This window comes from Cololabis saira, chromosome 7 (assembly GCF_033807715.1).
Source record: "Cololabis saira isolate AMF1-May2022 chromosome 7, fColSai1.1, whole genome shotgun sequence".
Classification (NCBI taxonomy): Eukaryota; Metazoa; Chordata; class Actinopteri; order Beloniformes; family Belonidae; genus Cololabis; species Cololabis saira.
The window spans coordinates 14,270,012-14,289,351 of record NC_084593.1 but is presented as its reverse complement, the minus strand read 5'-3'; the positions used below and the strand labels follow the sequence as shown (position 1 = coordinate 14,289,351).

Genomic DNA, 19,340 nt, shown 5'->3' with positions numbered 1-19,340 from the left:
AGGGGTCTGGGAGCTTCATAGGAACTAACAGGTCAACCATGTATTTGGTCCAATAAAAGCACATTTCACACGACGAGCATGGACTCAATGTACTCAAATACAGAAACAAACAAACTAAATTGCAGGTTTACAATAACAGAAACAGACAAAAGGATGTCAAGAGAAAAATAACAATAATTCCATTTTAACAAAAGTGTGATCACTCAGCCAACCATGTAGAGTTTACTCAACGCCTGTGCAAAAAGGTAAGTTTTTAGTCTGCTTTTGAAAGAGGGCTGTTGGAGCAGACCTTAGTTCCTGCAGCAAGGAATTCCAGAGTGTAGTAGTGACTGAAAGCACCGTGAGCAGATCTAGTGTCAATTCTAGGTATAAGAAGACTCTTATTTGATGATCTAAGGGAGGTAAGGTTCTCAGGTAAACCTACATAATTTTCAGCCTTATATATATGATAGATATTTTTAGTGACTTGAATTGATTTAACCCAAACAAAAATCTATAAGTCACTGAGGCGCTGATTGACCTTAAACAGATGATGCGTCTCCTTGGGCAGCATGTCAGTTGTGTGAATGAGTGTCCATAAACATCCTTTGTGATGCTCAAAAAGAGAAAGAGGCATTTATTGGTACACACAAACTCCTTTCTCACCAATGAACTACATGCACTTATATTGCATAAATGCATGAGATCAGTAAAACTGCAAGACCAACAAAAACTGCAACCATGCAAAACCAAAGTGAAAGGGTCAAAAAACTGTGCTCATCACCCGCAACCAGCACACCTGCCCGTGATCAGCCTCACCTTTATAAACCTATTCCCTGGCTCCATACACAACCTACAGTGCAAAAATGCCACTAAAATTCACATAATATTAATAATAATAAATTGTATTTATAGATGCGCTTCTAAAAGATCTACCCCTGGTATTCAATGGGAAGCACAACACAAAATAAATTGGCTCTAACAGATATACTTCCCTATTTTTTCATGTATTTGCAGGAAAACGCCACCTGAGTCTGTTAAAAGTGGCTGTTGAAATATTTTGATTGTCAAATAAGCTTCCTGTTTGAAGCTTGATTAATGACTGAATAACTTCACTCCTACTGTATTGTGCATATAATTACCGGTAGTATATTTTGGGAAATATTTTTCAGTTGCACTTTTTTATTTCACGTTTGTATGTGAAAACATTGCTATTTCTCTACAATCTGAGGCTACACTACATTTTCAATGAATTTGAGAACTAGAAAATTGTCTGTGATTTGAGTCCCGGCTTGTGATGAAGGAGGGATGGAGGGCCCCGAAGCCGGACCAGTTGAGAACAACTGTATTATACTACACAAAAATGGGTTCAAACTGAAAGCTAAATAAACACTTACATCCTTTGTAATCTTCTTTCATCTAGACACTTGCTTTAAATGATAATTTCAGAGAGTGACAGTTTTCGGAGGGCATAGGGAAATGTCTGACATTTTTTTGTCAAAAAACCACAAGGAAGCATTTTCAGTCACGTCACAGCTCTGTTCATATGCTGGTTTTAGAAGATAATCAGCCACTTACTTGACTCTGCTCTGCTTCTCTGCAGGTAAAGCTTCTTTAAAAAAAAAAATGAGTGTTGGTTTTGCACTGTCTACTTCAGGGGAGCAGTAAATGTGCGGTTGAGTAGAGAAAGAGAAGTGGAGACTGGAAAGTGTATGGTCTGTGACATCACCATACCCTGCACAGCTGCTTTTAAACTAAGTGACAGTAATGTCAGTGTTTTCGATTTGGATGTCACTTCAGGGACACAAGCATATGCTCTCAGGCACATAAGGTACTTTATTTCATAAAACAGCACTTGTACTGCAAATCCCAGAGTGTATAGTGTGAATAGTTCAGATGATTTTAAGTGTTTGAGGCTCTCCTCTGTTATACACCAACATTTTTGACGCTTTAGGATTATAAGTTGAGCAACAAGAGTTGACAAGAAGGTTGGAGCCAATAAATAAATAAATATACAGTACAGACCAAAAGTTTGGACACACCAAAGGGGGAAGTGTGTCCAAACTTTTGGTCTGTACTGTGTATATATATATATATATATATATATATATATATATATATATATATATATATATATATATATGTTTGTGTGTGTATTAGTATTAAGGCATTTCTGCATAAACAATATTACAAACTATGTTTAATGGGTCTCATTTAAATGAAACATACTATTGTTTTTAAGCTACTAATAAAGAATCAGAAATATTTTAGTCCAAATACTTTATAAGTGACACCAACATGCAGGATGTTAATAATTGGCATATTTAAAAACTAATGCTCTACCAAACTCCTTTAAACCACAGTTGTCAATATTGTGGATAATAAGTGGATTCAAGCATTTCATCAAAGTTGTCCCTAAGACGAGAACAGATATTGTTCAACATTTTCTCATAAAGTGTGTTTTTGATCAACTTCAAATGCTGTTTACTATATTTTATTTTCACAAACTAAGCCAGTGGGGGTTTTATTTTGAAGGGTGTGAGCAGAAGCTGTGCTTCATGTGGTTTGATCCGGTCAGGATTGACAGCAGAGATAATAACCTTTCAACACAGAACAATGGAACAGGCAGGGAAGGACCACAAGAGGAGAGAGGGATGGGGAGCCACTCACCAGGATGCTAAAAACTAAACAAACAGCCTGAAAGATTAAACGTAGAGCATGAATACTCAACAAGCAAACAAAAAAAGAATACTTTTTTTTGTTCTCTCAATCTGATGTTGTTGTTTTTTTTATTGAACACAATTTATAAACAAAAACACATTTATACAAACTGCTTGTGGAGGAAATACAATACAGTATAAGAAAATAGAACATGTTTTGGGAGGTATCATGAACAAGAGAAATACACACAAACAATAAGGTAAACATAAATAAAATTAACAACAAAAACAGTAAGGTATTTTAAGGCAAATAGCATTGACATTTCAGAAAGAGATTAAAATAAAAGTTACTTTGATATATCAGCTAGTCATTTTTTTGCGGTTATTTTACTTGTTTTTTTTTTATGGAGACAAAAAAACGTTTGAAATCATTTGAAAACAATGGAAAGAGGGCTTCATTTTTCTCCACTCACAACAGTGTAAATGATATTTAGCCCGTAAAAGAATGACATTAACCAAGAGAGACACTGACTTGTCAATTTTATCTATATAAAATGTAATATTTCCAATTTTGTGATGTCGTTCATTTTTAAAGATAGCCAATTTCTAATTTCACGCCAAAAAGTTTGTGAGACAGGACACAATAGAAACAATTGACTCTTTCAAAAGTAGACTTAAGACCCACCTTTTCAGAAAAATCATATGCCCTATGATTTATGATTTGCCATTGATTTTTATGATTTTTTTATTACTTTTTTTTGCGTTTTAGTGATGATACTGCTGCTTTGTGTTGATTTTCTTGCCTTGAATGTTGTAGCTCTTTGAGATTCATTGAATGTAAAGTACATTATAAATTAAATTAATTATATGATCAAGTGCTTCTTCAGATTCATTACAAAAAAGCACATAACAGGGGTCAACTTCAGATTAAAGTCTTTGTCTCAAAAATTCAGCGGTTGGATACATTTTTATTGAACAATTTAATTTAAAAGACTAAATTGCCTCCAATAATAAAGTTGTAATAATAAAGACAACGGCATTTCGTTTAGCAGCTCAGTAACCGTCACTTTTGAAGTGACCAATAGCCATTGAGTGACCGTCCAAACCGACCAATCAGAGGGCGGCGTTTCCCGAGTGCTGACCAATCAGGAGGCAGGACGAGTTCGCGCGTCTTGGATGTGACGTTTCCGGAGATAAGACGGACAACATCGCTATCAAGAGCGGAATCTGACGACTATTTAACGCACACATACGTGTATGTATATATTTCCCAGGTTTTCAAATATTTTGAGTAATTTAATTATGTTTTTCTAAAAGATGTGACTTTGCTTCTAAATATTTATCACTTAATTTTAGCGATGATGAACACGAACGAACCAGCTAACACTGCTACTAATGCCGCGTTCCATTTACCTCGGAAATCGGAACTGGGAACTGGGAATGGTAACTCGGGGGTGGTGAAGCTTCTCCCACTTTCCCAGTAGGAAATCCCACTTCGAGGGTCGTTCCAGTTGAAAATTCCGACTAGGAACTGGGAAAATTCCGACTTCCGAGGACAAATGGAACGCGGCATTTGTCTGTTCATTGCATTTTTAAACCTTTTAACTCCGAAATTATTGTCGTAATTATAGTAGTAATTACGTTAAGGGACTTTGGAAACAGTGTGAAGTCTGTGGCAGTATCTACCTGGCCAATGCGAAGGTTTACAAAGATGTTTTTTGTTACTAAGCATCATTTCTTCTCCTTTCTCACTCAGCTGCTCCTTTTGGAAATAAATACCATCTGGTATCAGAAAATAATCTGTTCATTCCCTCAACCAACATGGAAGTTGGAAGCCCAGATTTGGACAGGTAACTTTGGCTGAGTATTTTACGTGGCTGATTAACTGTGAATATTCCTATTGTATATTCAAAGTATGTCCTCATTATGTAAAGATGCAGAAAATATTTAGACACAACTTGGCATTTATCAACAGAATATGTTAATTGAAAAAATGAACATGATAACAATGACAACTGAATATTTAATAAATTAAGTAAGACACATGGCTGCACTGATACAAATATTGAGCTTGATCTACTTAAAAAAAACGTCTGTAGGAGTTTGAGGAACAAAAGAGCTGAAAAACGCTGCCCTGTAACCAACGGTAACAGAACACTAACTGAAAACTTATCGTCATCATTAATAACGGCTAGATTCTTGTGAATTCTAACCTACTGAAACTAAACAGTGGCTGCATCCGAAATCGCATACTTCCACCATAATGAGTATGCAAGATTTTTTAGTGCGTCCGAAACATTAGTACGTACTCAATAGTATGTACTATCCATACTCATTCCGGAGAAATTTATTAGTGTGGATTGATGGACACTAGCTAAGCAGAAACTTCCCACAATGCAATGCAGCGGCGTTTGGTTGCTAGGTGATAAGTATATGTCATAAGTATAATAATATTATTACATAACATTAATATTATAATAATCGTATATAATAATATTATATAATGTCATCTTGTTTCGGCCAGAATAAACGGGAAATAGCAGAGCGGTGCTGCTACTGCTGCTGTGACACGTCACTTCCTCCCAACGGCAGGAAGGGACGTGTGGGCTCTGAATAGTACGTTAATGCACACTACTGATATTTACTCAAAAGTGTGCCGAATTTAAAGGAGCCGTCTGTAAGAAATGGCCAAAACTGGTACTGCAGTCACTTTCAAAATATTGTTGAGCGGCGTGTACCCTCCCCCTCCTCCCCCCGACCAGAGGTTGCCAGGTAGGCTGCAGAATGCAGCAGGAACGTAGGCTGCCATGGCTGCGATAATAAGAGCCGAGCTGGCAACCCGGATGCCGAAACAATACTGACTACGTGATTGGGAGATAGGTGGAGGGTGGAGCTTCAGGCCAAAACAAAAAATGACAACATAAACATCAGTTGAGGGCTGCAACTCCTCTTTTTAAACTGGAATATCCTGGCTTGAGTCCTGTTGTCAGTGACATAAGTATTTGAAATGAACATGATTTTTAAATGTCAGTTGACATATCGGGGTCATTTTATGATTCGTTTTATTATTGCTCTTACATACAGCTCCTTTAAGTATACTTTTTAGTATATATTTTAGTATGGCATTTCGGACGCACAGAGTGTCCTGCTAGTGAGTGGGCACTATAAGTCAACTTTTTGCATGAGATTATTATGTAGATCAAGAATGACTAGTCTTTGTTTAAACTTCTTAATTTTTTGTATGTAAATAATACATTTTGCAAGTACAGTCAACTTAATTGTGTTAAGTTGACTTTATTTACCAAAATTAAGTTGACTTTAATTGCCAAAATTAAGTTGACTTTACTTGCAAATGAATTTTGTACATACTAACAATTGAGTAGTTTATACAAAGACTAGTCTTTCTTGATCTACATAAAAATCTTGTGCAAAAAAGTTGCCTTAACTTTTTAAAAGTAGATCAAGCAAGATATTTTTTTACTGTGGTGTTCTACTGAAACAAATAAAGCATATTTCATCTAAACGTTGGTCAGTCTACCCAATAGATTAAAATTGTTAAAGGAAAGGTAAATACAACAAGATCGTTGCTTGTTGTTTGTGTGTAAATGAAAAGATTGCCTGGGATTACATAAATACTGCTTGTTAAGGAAAAAATGCACAATGTCTTGTTTTTTGAACAAATGCAGATTAAGTTCAAAAGTAGATGTATTCATGTAAAGCAACAAACTTCATTTTTAATCGTTAATATCACAGATTTAAATATGTTATATTTACACGCACTTATATATTTTTTTTTTTAGTGTGTGTCCTTTTGTTGAACAGGCCAGCTGAAGATAGATAGGAAGTGACCAGCAAGTTAAAAAATCAATTCAGACTACTGGGAGTTATGACAAAAATAATATATTCAATATTAAACACTATTTTGAAGTTCACAGTTTTAATATAAGTGTGTCTTCCCAGACATCTAGTCTTCACATAATGAGTAATACGTTCCTTCTGCTGAGATTTGACGTCATTCACCTGTTTTCCCTTTTTGTCAGTCTTGACGGCTTGGATCTCACCTCAGAATCTGGCAGTGACTTCGAAGCCCAACCAAGTAACTCAAAGCGGAGAAAACAAGCATTAAATCCACCGCTGGTAAAATTGTATTCTTTTTAAAATAGTTAACTCATTTAATGGCAGTAGCTCAGGGCTTTGATCTTGTTAAAGTTAGTTTTTTTATGGTATTTAATTGTACTGCAACATTGTGTCATTTTCTATTTCTGGCTCACGATCAAAACTGCAGCACTATTCTGTTTCCTACATTAATTCACTGCAAATCTCTAAATAAATCTCTTTCATGTCAAGCCACCCAAGAGACCCAGGCGTGCTGCTGCATTGAGGTTGACACTGAGTCCCGGCAGCAGCCCCATCTCCCCTCCTCCAGGCCCGTCCCTGCAGCAGCAGCCGAACCAAGGATCAGGCAGCCAGGACTCTCCTACACCAGCAGAAAGCCTGGGCAACGGGAGCCCGGGTATCAGTGCTAAGGATATCTATGATGCTGTCTGCTCGGGAAAGAGCGCCATAGTGGTGAGCAAACTAAGCTGCCAAACATGGAAGGAAGGGGGGAAGGTAATGACGGTGATGACCAGATGATGGGAGGGAGGTGCTGAAGGAGGCATATGTAATGAGCGGTGAAACAAACTGACAATGAGAGACGTTATCATGTGCCGTCAGTGGCTGACTGATGTGATCCTACAGAATTGCCTTTGATACGCAAAGAGGAAAGAGCACTTCCATTGGATCATAGAGTCAATGATTGACAGCACTCGTCCATCCCAAGTATTGTTGTGCCATAATCAGTCTCTTCTGACTAAAAGGAAGGATGACAGAACAAAAGAAAGGGAAAAAATGTATGGTGAGGGGAAGTAAAAAGTTTATTATGCTGTTTTAATGCAAAGTGAAATGAGTAAAATGAGGGCAGTTGAAAAATATTGTATACAAACCCATGAAGGCCAACAACACTGATACAAATATTGTGCTTGATCTACTTAAAAAAAAATAAGTCAACTTTTTGCATGAGATTATTATGTAGATCATGAAAGACTAGTCTTTGTATAAACTACTTAATTTTTTGTATGGAAATTATACATTTTGCAAGTACAGTCAACTTAATTGTGTTAAGTTTACTTTATTTTTCAAAATTAAGCTGACTTTACTTGCAAATGAATTTTGTACATACTAAAAATTAAGTAGTTTATACAAAGACTAGTCTTTCTTGATCTACATAAAAATCTCATGCGAAAAAGTTGCCTTAATCTTTTTTTTTAAGTAGATCAAGCAAGATATTTTTTACTGTGAAGAATGAGAGGAGAGTGGTTAAAGATGAAATTCATAAATCCTGGTGCATTTTAATTACATCCTTCTGCTTTTTGACGTGTGTGCAGCTTTCTTATCCGCTACTTTCTCCCTGTCAATCTTAAGACGGTGGTGGAAGAGTGGCTGGACGGCTACAAACAGAGCCGCGAGGCCGGGCTGCTGGTGCTCATCAACTTCATTGTTCAGTCCTGCGGATGTAAAGGTCAGAGGTTCAGAGGGCGGCCAGGAGACGGGTGTTAGAGAGCGGTGGTGGGTGAGGGGTTAGAGTTGGACAGATTATCCTTCAAATTTAGACTCAGACATCATTTGCAGTATTGATCTCACACTATGTATGCTCAAGTACAATGTCTGTACTGTGTTAACCACCTGTCTAATGAAATCTACATTGACATTTGAAAATGAAATGAGAAGTAAATTAATTTTATGTGGATATTTGATTTTAATTCTAAAGGGTAATTACTGCTCTTTTGACCTAGGTGTGGTCACCAGAGAGATGTTTGAAACCATGCAGAATGCTGACATCATAGGCAATCTAACCAAGGAGTTCAATGAGGTGAGAGCTTGAAAAACCACTGTTAGTAATAATAATAATAATACATTTTATTTATAGAGCGCTTTTAAAAGATCTCAAAGACGCTTGTTCATAGTTTAGATTTGCTGAAATAAAAAAATAACCACTATTCTTGCAAGTCTGCAAGTTTGTATCTTTGTGTGTCTACTTTGTTCAATTAATCCTGGTGGAATTAGTTTTGAGGCTCAAATAATCTCCATGTCCCAAAAGATTGTGCTAATTAAAATCTAATACTGATAGATTAACACATTAATGAGTTAATCACTTTGGTTTTACATCAATGTTTTTGTCATTATCCAAACAAATCCCAGGCTTCTGTCCCTTATTAGTAAACTAGACAGAGAGTAGTATATTAGGTATTTTCTTTGTCTCCTTTTTGTTGCTGTTTTGTTTATTTGGTTGTTCTTTTCTTCTGTCAGGATTCAGTGAACTACCCTCTAAGCACTCCAGGTCCTCAGATGAAGCGTTTCAAAGCCAGTCTGTGCGAGTTCTTTAGGGTTCTGGTGCGCTCCTGTCGTAACAGCCTCATTTATGACGAATACCTCTTCCCCTCCCTACTGGCGCTGCTCACTGGCTTGTCGGACTCCCAGGTCCGAGCCTTCAGACACACCAGCACCCTGCTCGGTAAGCAAATCATGTCTGCATGGGTACAGAAAACTCACCGATCAATTCAATTGTTGCTTTAGTAATTAAATTGAATTGTAATGTGTTTTCATGCAAATTTGAAGCAAATGTTTGAAATCCTACTTTACAGAAAATGTACATTTAGCATGTTTACATTTCCTGTTTTCAGACACTTGACAAGGTTTTGTTTATAATTCAAAATCTTTAGGAACCGAGTACCCGCCATGCTCTTCCAGTAATTAGTGTCAATAATTTTCTTTGATTTAGTTCTGAATGTGTTTGTGTAGCTGGCTTGGATTTGGTTTAATTTTATTTCTGTTTTCTATTTAACCAACATTTTTAGCATGAGAACAGGTTTGGACATTGTAGGAAGGGCATTCAAATATGCTCTGTTAAGTAAAAAAAAAAGGGTACAATTCTTTTGCTTGACAGTTAAAGTAACTATTAATCATCAAACTGTTCCAGTTGTGTGTCCAGTTTTAGTTGTTTGTGTCTCTAATCCTTCATGTAAAAGTAGACTGTGGTGGCACCTGTGATTTCCAGAATACTTCTACATTAAAACTGCTAACTGAAGAATAAACTACAAATTTTGCAAAAGAAAAACTGTTTTTTTGAAGATTTCTTCGAGGGACGGAAGGTGTTGATTTCTTTTAAGTATTGTTTTAGTAATTCTACCAACAAAATGGTAAATGGTACTCTAACTCCCTTACATCGAGTCCTGATTATATATAGTTCTGTCAGACCTTTCTTTGTGTATTTTTCTCTACTAGCCATGAAGCTGATGACAGAGATGGTGGAGGTGTCGGTGACGGTGTCTGTGCAGCTGCAGACCACCCAGCGGAGGGCAGACATGGAGAACAGCAAGAGGCCTCATGAACGATCCACTGACAGACTGGAGGACCTGAGGGCCGCCTTCAGTCAGGTGAGACATGTACACACACAAACACTGACCTGATCGCAGATGCACCACACTTACACGCATAAATATGTTGCCTCTGACATTACAGCAGTGACTACGTTTACATGCAGTCAAAATTCAGGTTATTTCTAATATTCCGGTTACTGAAACATTCATAATATTCCGTTTACATGCGTGAGCAAACAGGGATATCCCGATCAAACCAGCGACGTGCGGAGAACGTCATGACGTAATTACCGTCATTTCCGCTTCTTCTTCCTGTATCCAAATTCAAAACAAATGCTGCTTCGTGCAACTTTTCGCTCACCTTCTTGTAAATCTCGCTATCCCGGTACATTCTACCGTCTACAAAGGCCAAAATGTTCATATCCTTCATTACATTTATAAAATGATTAGTCTCCTCCTCACTCCAAAAGTGTGGCCTGGTCTTGCTTTTCTCCATGTTTATAAGAACTTCCTGGACTCAAAAAGACAAGATTCCCTTGCGAAAAGAACATGCGCAGAAAACAAATTCCTGTTCCTTTTGATCGGGATATCCCGTTTGGCGTTTACATGACCAAATATTCGGGTTTTAAAAGGAGTAACCCAGGGGTCATTTTCGGGTTTTTAAAAACCCGAATATGAGCAAATTCGGGTTATTCAAAGGGGTTATTGGTGTTTATATGGCAGTGCAAAATCGGGTTATTGCTAATATTCGGGTTTTAAAAGGGTTATTGACTGCATGGAAACACAGTTACTGATGTCAATTTTGAAGGAAATATCTTAAAGAATTAATAATCCAAAGGTTCACAACAGCAAAGGCAGTGGTTCTGAAGCAGTCAATTAAAACTGAAGTTTAAGCTTTGAAAACCTTTTATTCCCACTTTGCTACAATACATTTTTATTGTTTTATGTTGTGTTTTTTAACCTCAACTTATTTTCATTTCAGCCATATATGCTGTAGTTGTTAAAACACAATGAAATTGAATATCATCACTGCATAGTCGAATTCTGTTAAGTCTCTGTTAAGTGTGTTGTTTGTCCCAGAATGTTGAAGGTCAAAACAATTATATATTTTTGTTTTTATAAACAGTCATAAATGCTGTGAATAAATTAGGAAGAACATGTATTCGCTGTCTTTATGTATTTAAGAGGATCTGTTTTTTATGCTGTAGCTACAAGAGAACAGACAGGACTTGTCCTCCATGGTCAACGGCATCCTCCGTGGTGTGTTTGTGCACCGTTACCGAGACAGAGTGCCTGAGATCCGCTCAGTGTGTATTGAGGGGTTGGGACTTTGGGTGAAAACAAACCCAGAGGACTTTCTCAATGACGGATGTCTGAAATATTTCGGATGGACCCTTCATGACAAGGTAAACAAACACAGATGAGACAAAACAAGAAGTAAAGTGCTACTCTGGGATTACACTAGAGTCATCCTGGTGTCACATGTGACTTGGTTTTGTTTGGTCCTCTCCACATTGTTCAGGCACAATATCCCTCCCTGTTGATGCAGTGATGTTGGACATCAACAAAAATGTTTACAAAGTGTTTTATTTTGATATTTGACTGAATTATTCACTATTTTTAGATGTGTTGGATTTCCATTAGATTTTATTTGTAATTTACACCTTAATGTAGTGTCTGTAAAATCCAGACGTACTTTATATGTTTTGAGGTGAATAGAGAGCCTTTATCGTATGGACCGCCGTTTCAGTAATAACTCAATAACAAGTCTTCTATAATACCTGAAAAAAGTCACTTAATCTGCTTCTTTTCCAGCGTCATTGAATAATGATTGAATATTATTCAATAATTCATTTAATTCTTATAAAATTGATTTAGTGGTGGTGCACTGGCCTGCAGTCAGGATAAATGGAGTTTGTAACACTCCTGAAAAGGGATTCTCTGGCTCGGTGAGGCTGGTGTAGGTGGGTGACGTGCTGCCGATTCATCAAGGTGGTTGGCAGCCTCTCTCGTTTGAAATGCTTTCAGTCTCAGATATTTTACAGTATTTAAATCTGAAACATCCAGTGAAATTCTGCCCAAAATCTTGCTTTTTGTTCATCCTCTTCGTTTATGACTGGCCAGACCCACATACGAGACCACGCCCCTTCATTTGAATATAAGAAAATGGAATTAAAAGAGCAATGAAATAAAAGTGGCAATGTAAAATAAGTCTCAATAATAAAAAAAAAAAAGAGCCATTATGAGAAAAAGTGTGATGACATCAATAAATATACCATTATTTAATAATTTGTCATGAAATAAATAAGCTGTCATTTTAAAAATTAAGATTGTATTTATTTATTTTGTACTTATTTCAGTTTCCTATTTATTTATTTTTCATGGACTATCAATTGAAGTATTTATTGATTTAGTTTTTAATTAAACTGTGGTCCATATTTCCATAGTGCTTCTGTCTGGTGAAATTACAACATTTTTTACTCTCAAAACTCTGGTGGTCACATCGCAGACAGAACGTGACACATTTGGTCCCAGTGGACAAAAAACACAGGTTACTATCAGGCCATTCCTTTTATTCACAGTGGACAACAGCGTCCTTTACAGATAAAGCAACTGTCTGTCTGGAGCTCTCCGTCTAGGCTAACAAAGACGGCAGAAATCCATTGATTTTCATTGTAAATGGATCCTCACAGCAGCTCACATAAGAAACTTGTAGAATACCAGCTGACAGACAGGAAGGCAAAATTTCCAAATCGCACACACAATTTATTGCTTCTTCTTTTGCCCAATTATCCAAGTTTTGTGAGCTTTGACTTGCTAGTTTTGTATAATCTTGGTAACAAATACAAACAAACGGCAACTATCAGATACCCCCATTTCACATCTCAGCTTGGCGAAGGGATCGTCTGCACACACTTGCTCAAAGAGAGATGTCCACGATGAACAGACTGAAGCATCAGTCTGGGGGAAGGATATGTAAAGTGTGTTACAGTACTTTGTGTTCTGTTTTCCCTCAGCAAAGTCCAGTGCGTCTGCAGTGTGTGCGCGCCCTGCAGGGTCTGTATCAAGAGAAAGAATTCATTGGCCGCCTGGAGCTTTTCACCAGCAGATTTAAAGTGAGGAATCCCTCTGGATTGAACTCATGCCTCATTTAATGCCTGCTTCTTTTTGTTTGTCTGTCTGCCCGTCTCTGCATCTGTCTCTAATCTGTTTTGTTTTGTTTCTTAGTTGGTGCCTGCCTATGTCTCTCCTCCCATACCTTTTGTGCACCCCTCTCCATATTTCAATGGCTTTTCAATATTTTTTCTCCCCTCACAATTCCTGTTTGTTGTTACGGTTCCACTCTTTGTCTGGGCATGTGTCTGGGTGTGTTAATTGCTGCCAGTTACTGATGGATAATAAGCGCTTCTCAAACACATAAAAACCCTCCTAAGCCACATGTGCTGCTGCAGATAAATGGTCTTTATGCTGTGGCTTGATGCCTAATTAGTGGGGTTGTGCATGTGTGAGTACACACATCAGTGGGTTTGGATATATTTATACACGTCTGTTCATGTTATTCACAGTGTGTTATAGAGTGTTTGTTTCTTGGCACGATTTTACATTGGTCTGTGTGTGTGTGCGTGTGTGTGTGCATTTTAGGAAAGGATTCTCGCGATGGTGCTGGACAAAGACCCAGACGTGGCAGTCGAAGTGGTGAATCTGTTGATGACGATCGACCAGTGAGGGGGTTTTCTGTCTCTGGTGGTTTCATTGTCACGCTGTTTATGCATGCTGTGCAGGAATTTATTTAAGGAGATAAAAACAAAACCAAATATAGGATAATCATTTTTAGAGCTTCTGTTTTTCTTACATAGATGCTGCTTCTAGACATCAAATCTGTTTTTTTTTTTTTAACAGTTTGATATACAACAGGAGAGAGAAAATGTGATAAATCAGACTTTTAAATAGCATTAGATACTACTAGCCAGTATTCACATGCATTTGGGAAAACCAGATAAGTTAATAACTTCCAGTCTCCTGATTATATTATTATCTATTATTATTATGACTAGCTCTTCTCTCATAGAACTGCAGGACTGTAAGCAGTTTGGGATCAGGAGCTAATCAGCAAGTCCTGACTGATACAGATCTGTAGATATCAAGATGTGCCCGGCTCTCTGGTGGTTTGCCGGCCTTGAATCAAGAGAGACTGACCGTGGATTCACACCAAAAGCGGCACGGCCGTCCGTCTGTCATTCATTTTCTATGGAAGCTGGCTGCAAGAGGCTTGGAGGCGATGGAGGCGTCGGGAGCGTCAATTTGAAGTTGAGAGAATCTCAACTTTATGCAAATGAGCAGCGGCGATGCCGAGGCAGCGTCCAATCACAGACCGGGATTCCCGAAGCAAGAAGCCTCAATGCAGATTGTACTTTCATGTACAAACTTACACGCATTCACATGCACACATGAGCATAGCTGTGCACCAATAAACTTATTTTTATCAGGAATTAATGCATTTCATCCAGCAAACTGACACTTTTGCTGATTTGACTGCCGTTTTCACCTGAACTGCTCGTGTGAAACACCTATCTGATGGTTGAGGAGCTGTATGGTCCAAACTATTTTATTTGCTATATCGATTCAATGCAAAATAGTTAAAAAAAACCTTGTTAAGGAGCATCAAACTCACTCTTATCTATGCAGAAATAACTCCGAAATATAAAGGTTTCCCAAAGTGTGATCCATGGTGAAATAGGAAACCGAAGATGTGCACGCTATATGTAGATTTATGTAGGTTATATACACTTTCTTCCTGTAGTTCTGCAGCGCAGCTTGAAACAGCGCGATGCAGGCGTCCTGAGCAACCATCGGCGATTTTTGACGGTGTGAATCCACAGTAAGATTTAGAGAGTCCCTTGCCCCTTAACGTTGGCACATACTCTTCGTTCAACACCGGAATCTAGCATGTCACCTGTCCTTTTTTACATTAACTTGACACAGGGTGACGTGTCGTACCTCAAAGCTGTGGAGGTAGTGAATAAACATTACAGAGCTGTAATCTGCAACTGGCTACTAAAATGACAGGCCGCAGATTTGCAGGCTACGAAACTCAGAGCATTAACAAACTGAGGAGCCTTATAAAGAAGTTATCTGCGATCAAAGAACACAAAAGCAGGACTGTCAGAGGGAAACTTCTAGTTATATTTGTGCAACAGGATTTGGGGGAAGTCGCTATGCAAATCCCGTTGTTATTCAGATCCGGTTGATCCGCCACCTGCTCCATCTCTTACATCCAGCCAGCTCTTCTGATGTAGCTGAAGGCAGAGACAGCTCTCATGTTACATAGTACCACTCGATAACGCCTTCCGAGTCGTCTTCCCTCTGCTCGACATGGCTTCAAACACCGGGGAGGCCGTAACACGCCTCGCATTTACATTCCCCAGCCTGCGTTAAAGACACGTTATTGATCCAGGGAATATAACGGTCTCTAATCTAAAAACGCTACCCGGTAATCAGTTGAACAACCTGTAAGACTCGCCGGCATTGACTGATAGACCTGTTCCCGCGGTAGCAGCAGCTCCACAACCACACTGTTGCCCACTGCTACTTAAAGCCGGGCATACACTGTGCAATATTTTAAATCGTATGAGACTGCCCCATCTCACACTGCACGACTAGATCGCGGAGTTCAAAAGTTCAGAGCCCACGATTTATGTTCTCACACTGTACGAGCCGATGCTCGGATGCGACCAGTCTGCTCTCACTATACGATCATAATCCTCCCGTCGGACCTCTGTGTACTGGAACTCGAGGCCGGTTTTGGGGCACGGGTAGGCTGTTCCAACCCAAACGTGCGTCCTGCCCACCTGATCAAAGGTTATGGGATCCTTTATTTTTTTATAATTTTATATATATATATATTTAAAAAATCCCAAAATATCTGTACCGTTTCTGATTGGGTCGGCACTGCGCATCATTTTTTGACACAACAAAGAACGCATACCGCAAAAGTTGTGTCTCGCGGAGGAACCCGACGTCCCAGCAAAATGAGAAGAGAAAAAGAGTTGTTCCGAACAGCAGACAGCGCACACACTTAAGGCTGATTTATGGTTCCGCGTTACACCAACGCAGAGCCTACGGCGCAGGGTACGCGGCGACCCGCACCGTACGTGGAAATGCAGTCTTTTTTTGCTATTAAAACATGATTTGTAATGTGAATTTGCAACACTTAAACTGCAAATAATAGTTTTTGACGTGGCATCAGATATTGCGCATGCTCTCTGCGAAAGGATGAGGCCAATCGGGTCGCAGCACTGCTTCAACTGTGCGATTCCTTCACGAGGAGCGACCAGGATTTCAAACATGCTTGATTTTCTTGCGACCTCACGATTTGTGATCGGGAGCTCGTCGTGAGGTGTTAATCTCTCGTCGTTACCCCACGTACACTGCACGAGGCATGAGCAACGATTGGGTCAAAATCGGGCCCGATCAAAAAAAATCGCACGACTGGAAAATCGGCTCAAAACGAGCCGATAATCGCACAGTGTATGCCCGGCTTTAGATCACTGTTGTCATGTTTTATTTTATTTTCTTTCAAAATGATTTCAGGTTATTAATTACTTGCTCTTTGCTTTTGTAGATGCATCTTTTGTGGAGTATGTGAATAATTTCAGGCACATTGGCACATCACTGTCACTAATGAAAACCAGTAGATCATTGTCACTCCAGGTTCTTGACATCTTTTCTTCCAAATTTGTTGCAAAGTTAGTAAAGTATATGGCAAGTGCAGCTACACTCTGCTTTGTTTCTGACTCAACATATTTTAAAGGCTTGCTGCTACTCATGCTAGGGTCATGAGCTATTCCCATCTTACAGTACTGGGCACATTCACATAGATTTAATCTATAGTGCTTTAAGGCTGAACCAGTGGGTTTTGCCCTCCGTCTAAAAATTGTCACATGTGCAGTTTGGAATTTTTGTAGATTTTTTTTTTCTTTATCCTTTTTAGATTTTTGCATATTATTGCCCTTATATGGGCAGTATTTGTTTTAAGTTTAGATTCCTCAATGAGGAACTCCTCTAGACCCACGAGTAAAGCAATTATTTTTGAAAGGAAGTGTTGCTCATCCAGCTAACAAATGGCAGTCACTTGGGATTCACTGCACCAATTGTGATGATATCACATTTGTCAAGAATTCACACTGAGTGTAAATGAGATGGTTCAAGGTTAATAGAGGATGGAGGTTACCATGTGAAAATGAAGCTGCTTATTTAATTATTATTTTTGTAGATCTGTTTTTCATATTCAAAAGCTTAAAACATTTCAGAAGACCAAAATTACTTGATTTAACCCAATAGATTTAATATAACTATTATTTGATCTTTTGCATCTTGCAGGACCACGGATGAAGGCCTGAATGAGGAGGAATGCCACCAGATCTTTCCCTTAATTTATGCTTTACATCGAGGCCTGGCATCTACAGCGGGTGCATTTGTGTACAACAAGTACGCTTGAATTTCTCGTGTGTGTGTGTATGTATTTATGTATGTATGTATGTATGTATGTATGCATGCATGTATGTATGTATGTGTGTGTGTATATATATATATATATATATATATATATTTATATATATACATATATGTGTGTGTATATATATATATATATATATTTATATATATACATATATGTGTGTGTATGTATATATATATATATATATATATATATATATATATATGTATGTGTGTGTGTGTGTGTGTGTATATATATATATATATATATATATATATATATATATATATATATATATATATATAATTACACAAACTTTATTGCAGATTTAAAGGGCTATTAAAAAAAAACAGTAACAAATGGAGACCAATGAATCAAACATTAATTTAAAAGACAACTGTAGCAGTGTCTCTCAGGCCGATAGCGTTTAGCACTACACTTAATTATTTGACAACATTGAGATTATTTCATTTGTTGTCATTCAGTCTGCTGTTGCATTTAAACACACGACCCCTCAAGACGGACTATAAAGAGTTGACTCAAGGCGCCACAAACATTTTACTGGCATCCATCGCACTCTTTTTTAAAGTGTCTTCAGAATCTGAATGTGCCAAATACAATAAACTTTGAACAAAGTCGGCGTCACAGGATCACTACACCAACTGAACTTCTGCAAGAAAATGTTTGCTTGCACATACAACATACACTGTCAGTTAACATCCTCGTCTGTGACCTGATCTGTAATCCAATATCCAAGAAAATTAACATTATTGGAAACGTGTATAGCATCACCTGCCAGTCTGAAGTCAGAAAAAGTTGTCTTCCTCAGTTCCGAAGATCATAACGACACTTTTTGCAGCATTATATTTGATGTCATGTTGTTCATTACAAGCAGAGCACATATTAATGAGCTGTTGGAGACCTGAGGTCATCAGTCAACATGAAATGGTTCACTTTCCTTAAAATACAACCACTTCTACACATGTTCAACTGATTCAGTAGGTCATTCATATAAAAATTGAGCAGCGCCAGGGATAAAATACTCCCCTGTCTGACACATTTACACACATGAAAGGATGAAGATGTACAATTTCTTACATTTAACCTGCTTGATCTGCTGTAAATAGACAGAAAAGACAGAACTCTTGAGTTTAGGCACCCCTGCTTGATCGAGTGCACCATAAACAATTATGTCAAAGGCCTTAGAGGTATCTATAAACCATACAACAGATGATTTTCTTTTGTAATTATTTATTATTTCCTCTAAAACATATATACATGTTGGTGCCAGATTTAGAACCAAACTGTTTGTCAGACAAGATGATTAATCCCATGGCTTTTGAAATAATGCTAGCAGGAGCTATCTGTCAGTTATTATCTGAACTACCAACTTTTCCTACTTTATCACAGGAACTAAAAAAAAAAACGACATTATTGACTCCAAGAGAAAACCATGTACAAGAAAGTCTGTGAAACAAATAGCCAGAAGAGAGGTGATAACTGGTACTGGATACTGATTTTTATAAGATTTTCAGAGGAGATACAGTTCTTACCAGTTGTTCATTATTTGAGTTTTAATGGCTAGGAACTCATGAGATTTGATTGTGTCAATACAATCAGCATCGTCTACTGTATATGGATCACATATAGATCTGTCTCTGCATTTTTATGATGAAGCTTTGTATGTGTTTTAATTCTGTTAGACATGTGATTACTTCATCCCTGATGGCCCAATAAGACTGCCATTTCACTATTCTTACTGTGTAACTGTTTTTTTTACTGTTTTTT

At 37.9% G+C, this 19,340-nt stretch overlaps 1 protein-coding gene across 1 annotated transcript in view; it reads left to right on the top strand.

Annotated features, from left to right (window-relative positions):
* Positions 1 to 4,460: 4,460 nt before the first annotated feature.
* The window catches only part of LOC133447336 (cohesin subunit SA-2), a 40,530-nt gene continuing 25,650 nt past the window's right edge, over positions 4,461 to 19,340 (top strand). Inside the window, exons 1-11 of the mRNA XM_061726009.1 lie at positions 4,461 to 4,489; positions 6,680 to 6,776; positions 6,987 to 7,208; positions 8,103 to 8,199; positions 8,474 to 8,550; positions 8,988 to 9,192; positions 9,963 to 10,114; positions 11,266 to 11,463; positions 13,075 to 13,173; positions 13,700 to 13,779; positions 17,438 to 17,545. Of these exons, the coding sequence (XP_061581993.1) occupies positions 4,461 to 4,489; positions 6,680 to 6,776; positions 6,987 to 7,208; positions 8,103 to 8,199; positions 8,474 to 8,550; positions 8,988 to 9,192; positions 9,963 to 10,114; positions 11,266 to 11,463; positions 13,075 to 13,173; positions 13,700 to 13,779; positions 17,438 to 17,545 (1,364 nt within the window). The remainder of the gene's footprint in view (positions 4,490 to 6,679; positions 6,777 to 6,986; positions 7,209 to 8,102; positions 8,200 to 8,473; positions 8,551 to 8,987; positions 9,193 to 9,962; positions 10,115 to 11,265; positions 11,464 to 13,074; positions 13,174 to 13,699; positions 13,780 to 17,437; positions 17,546 to 19,340) is intronic.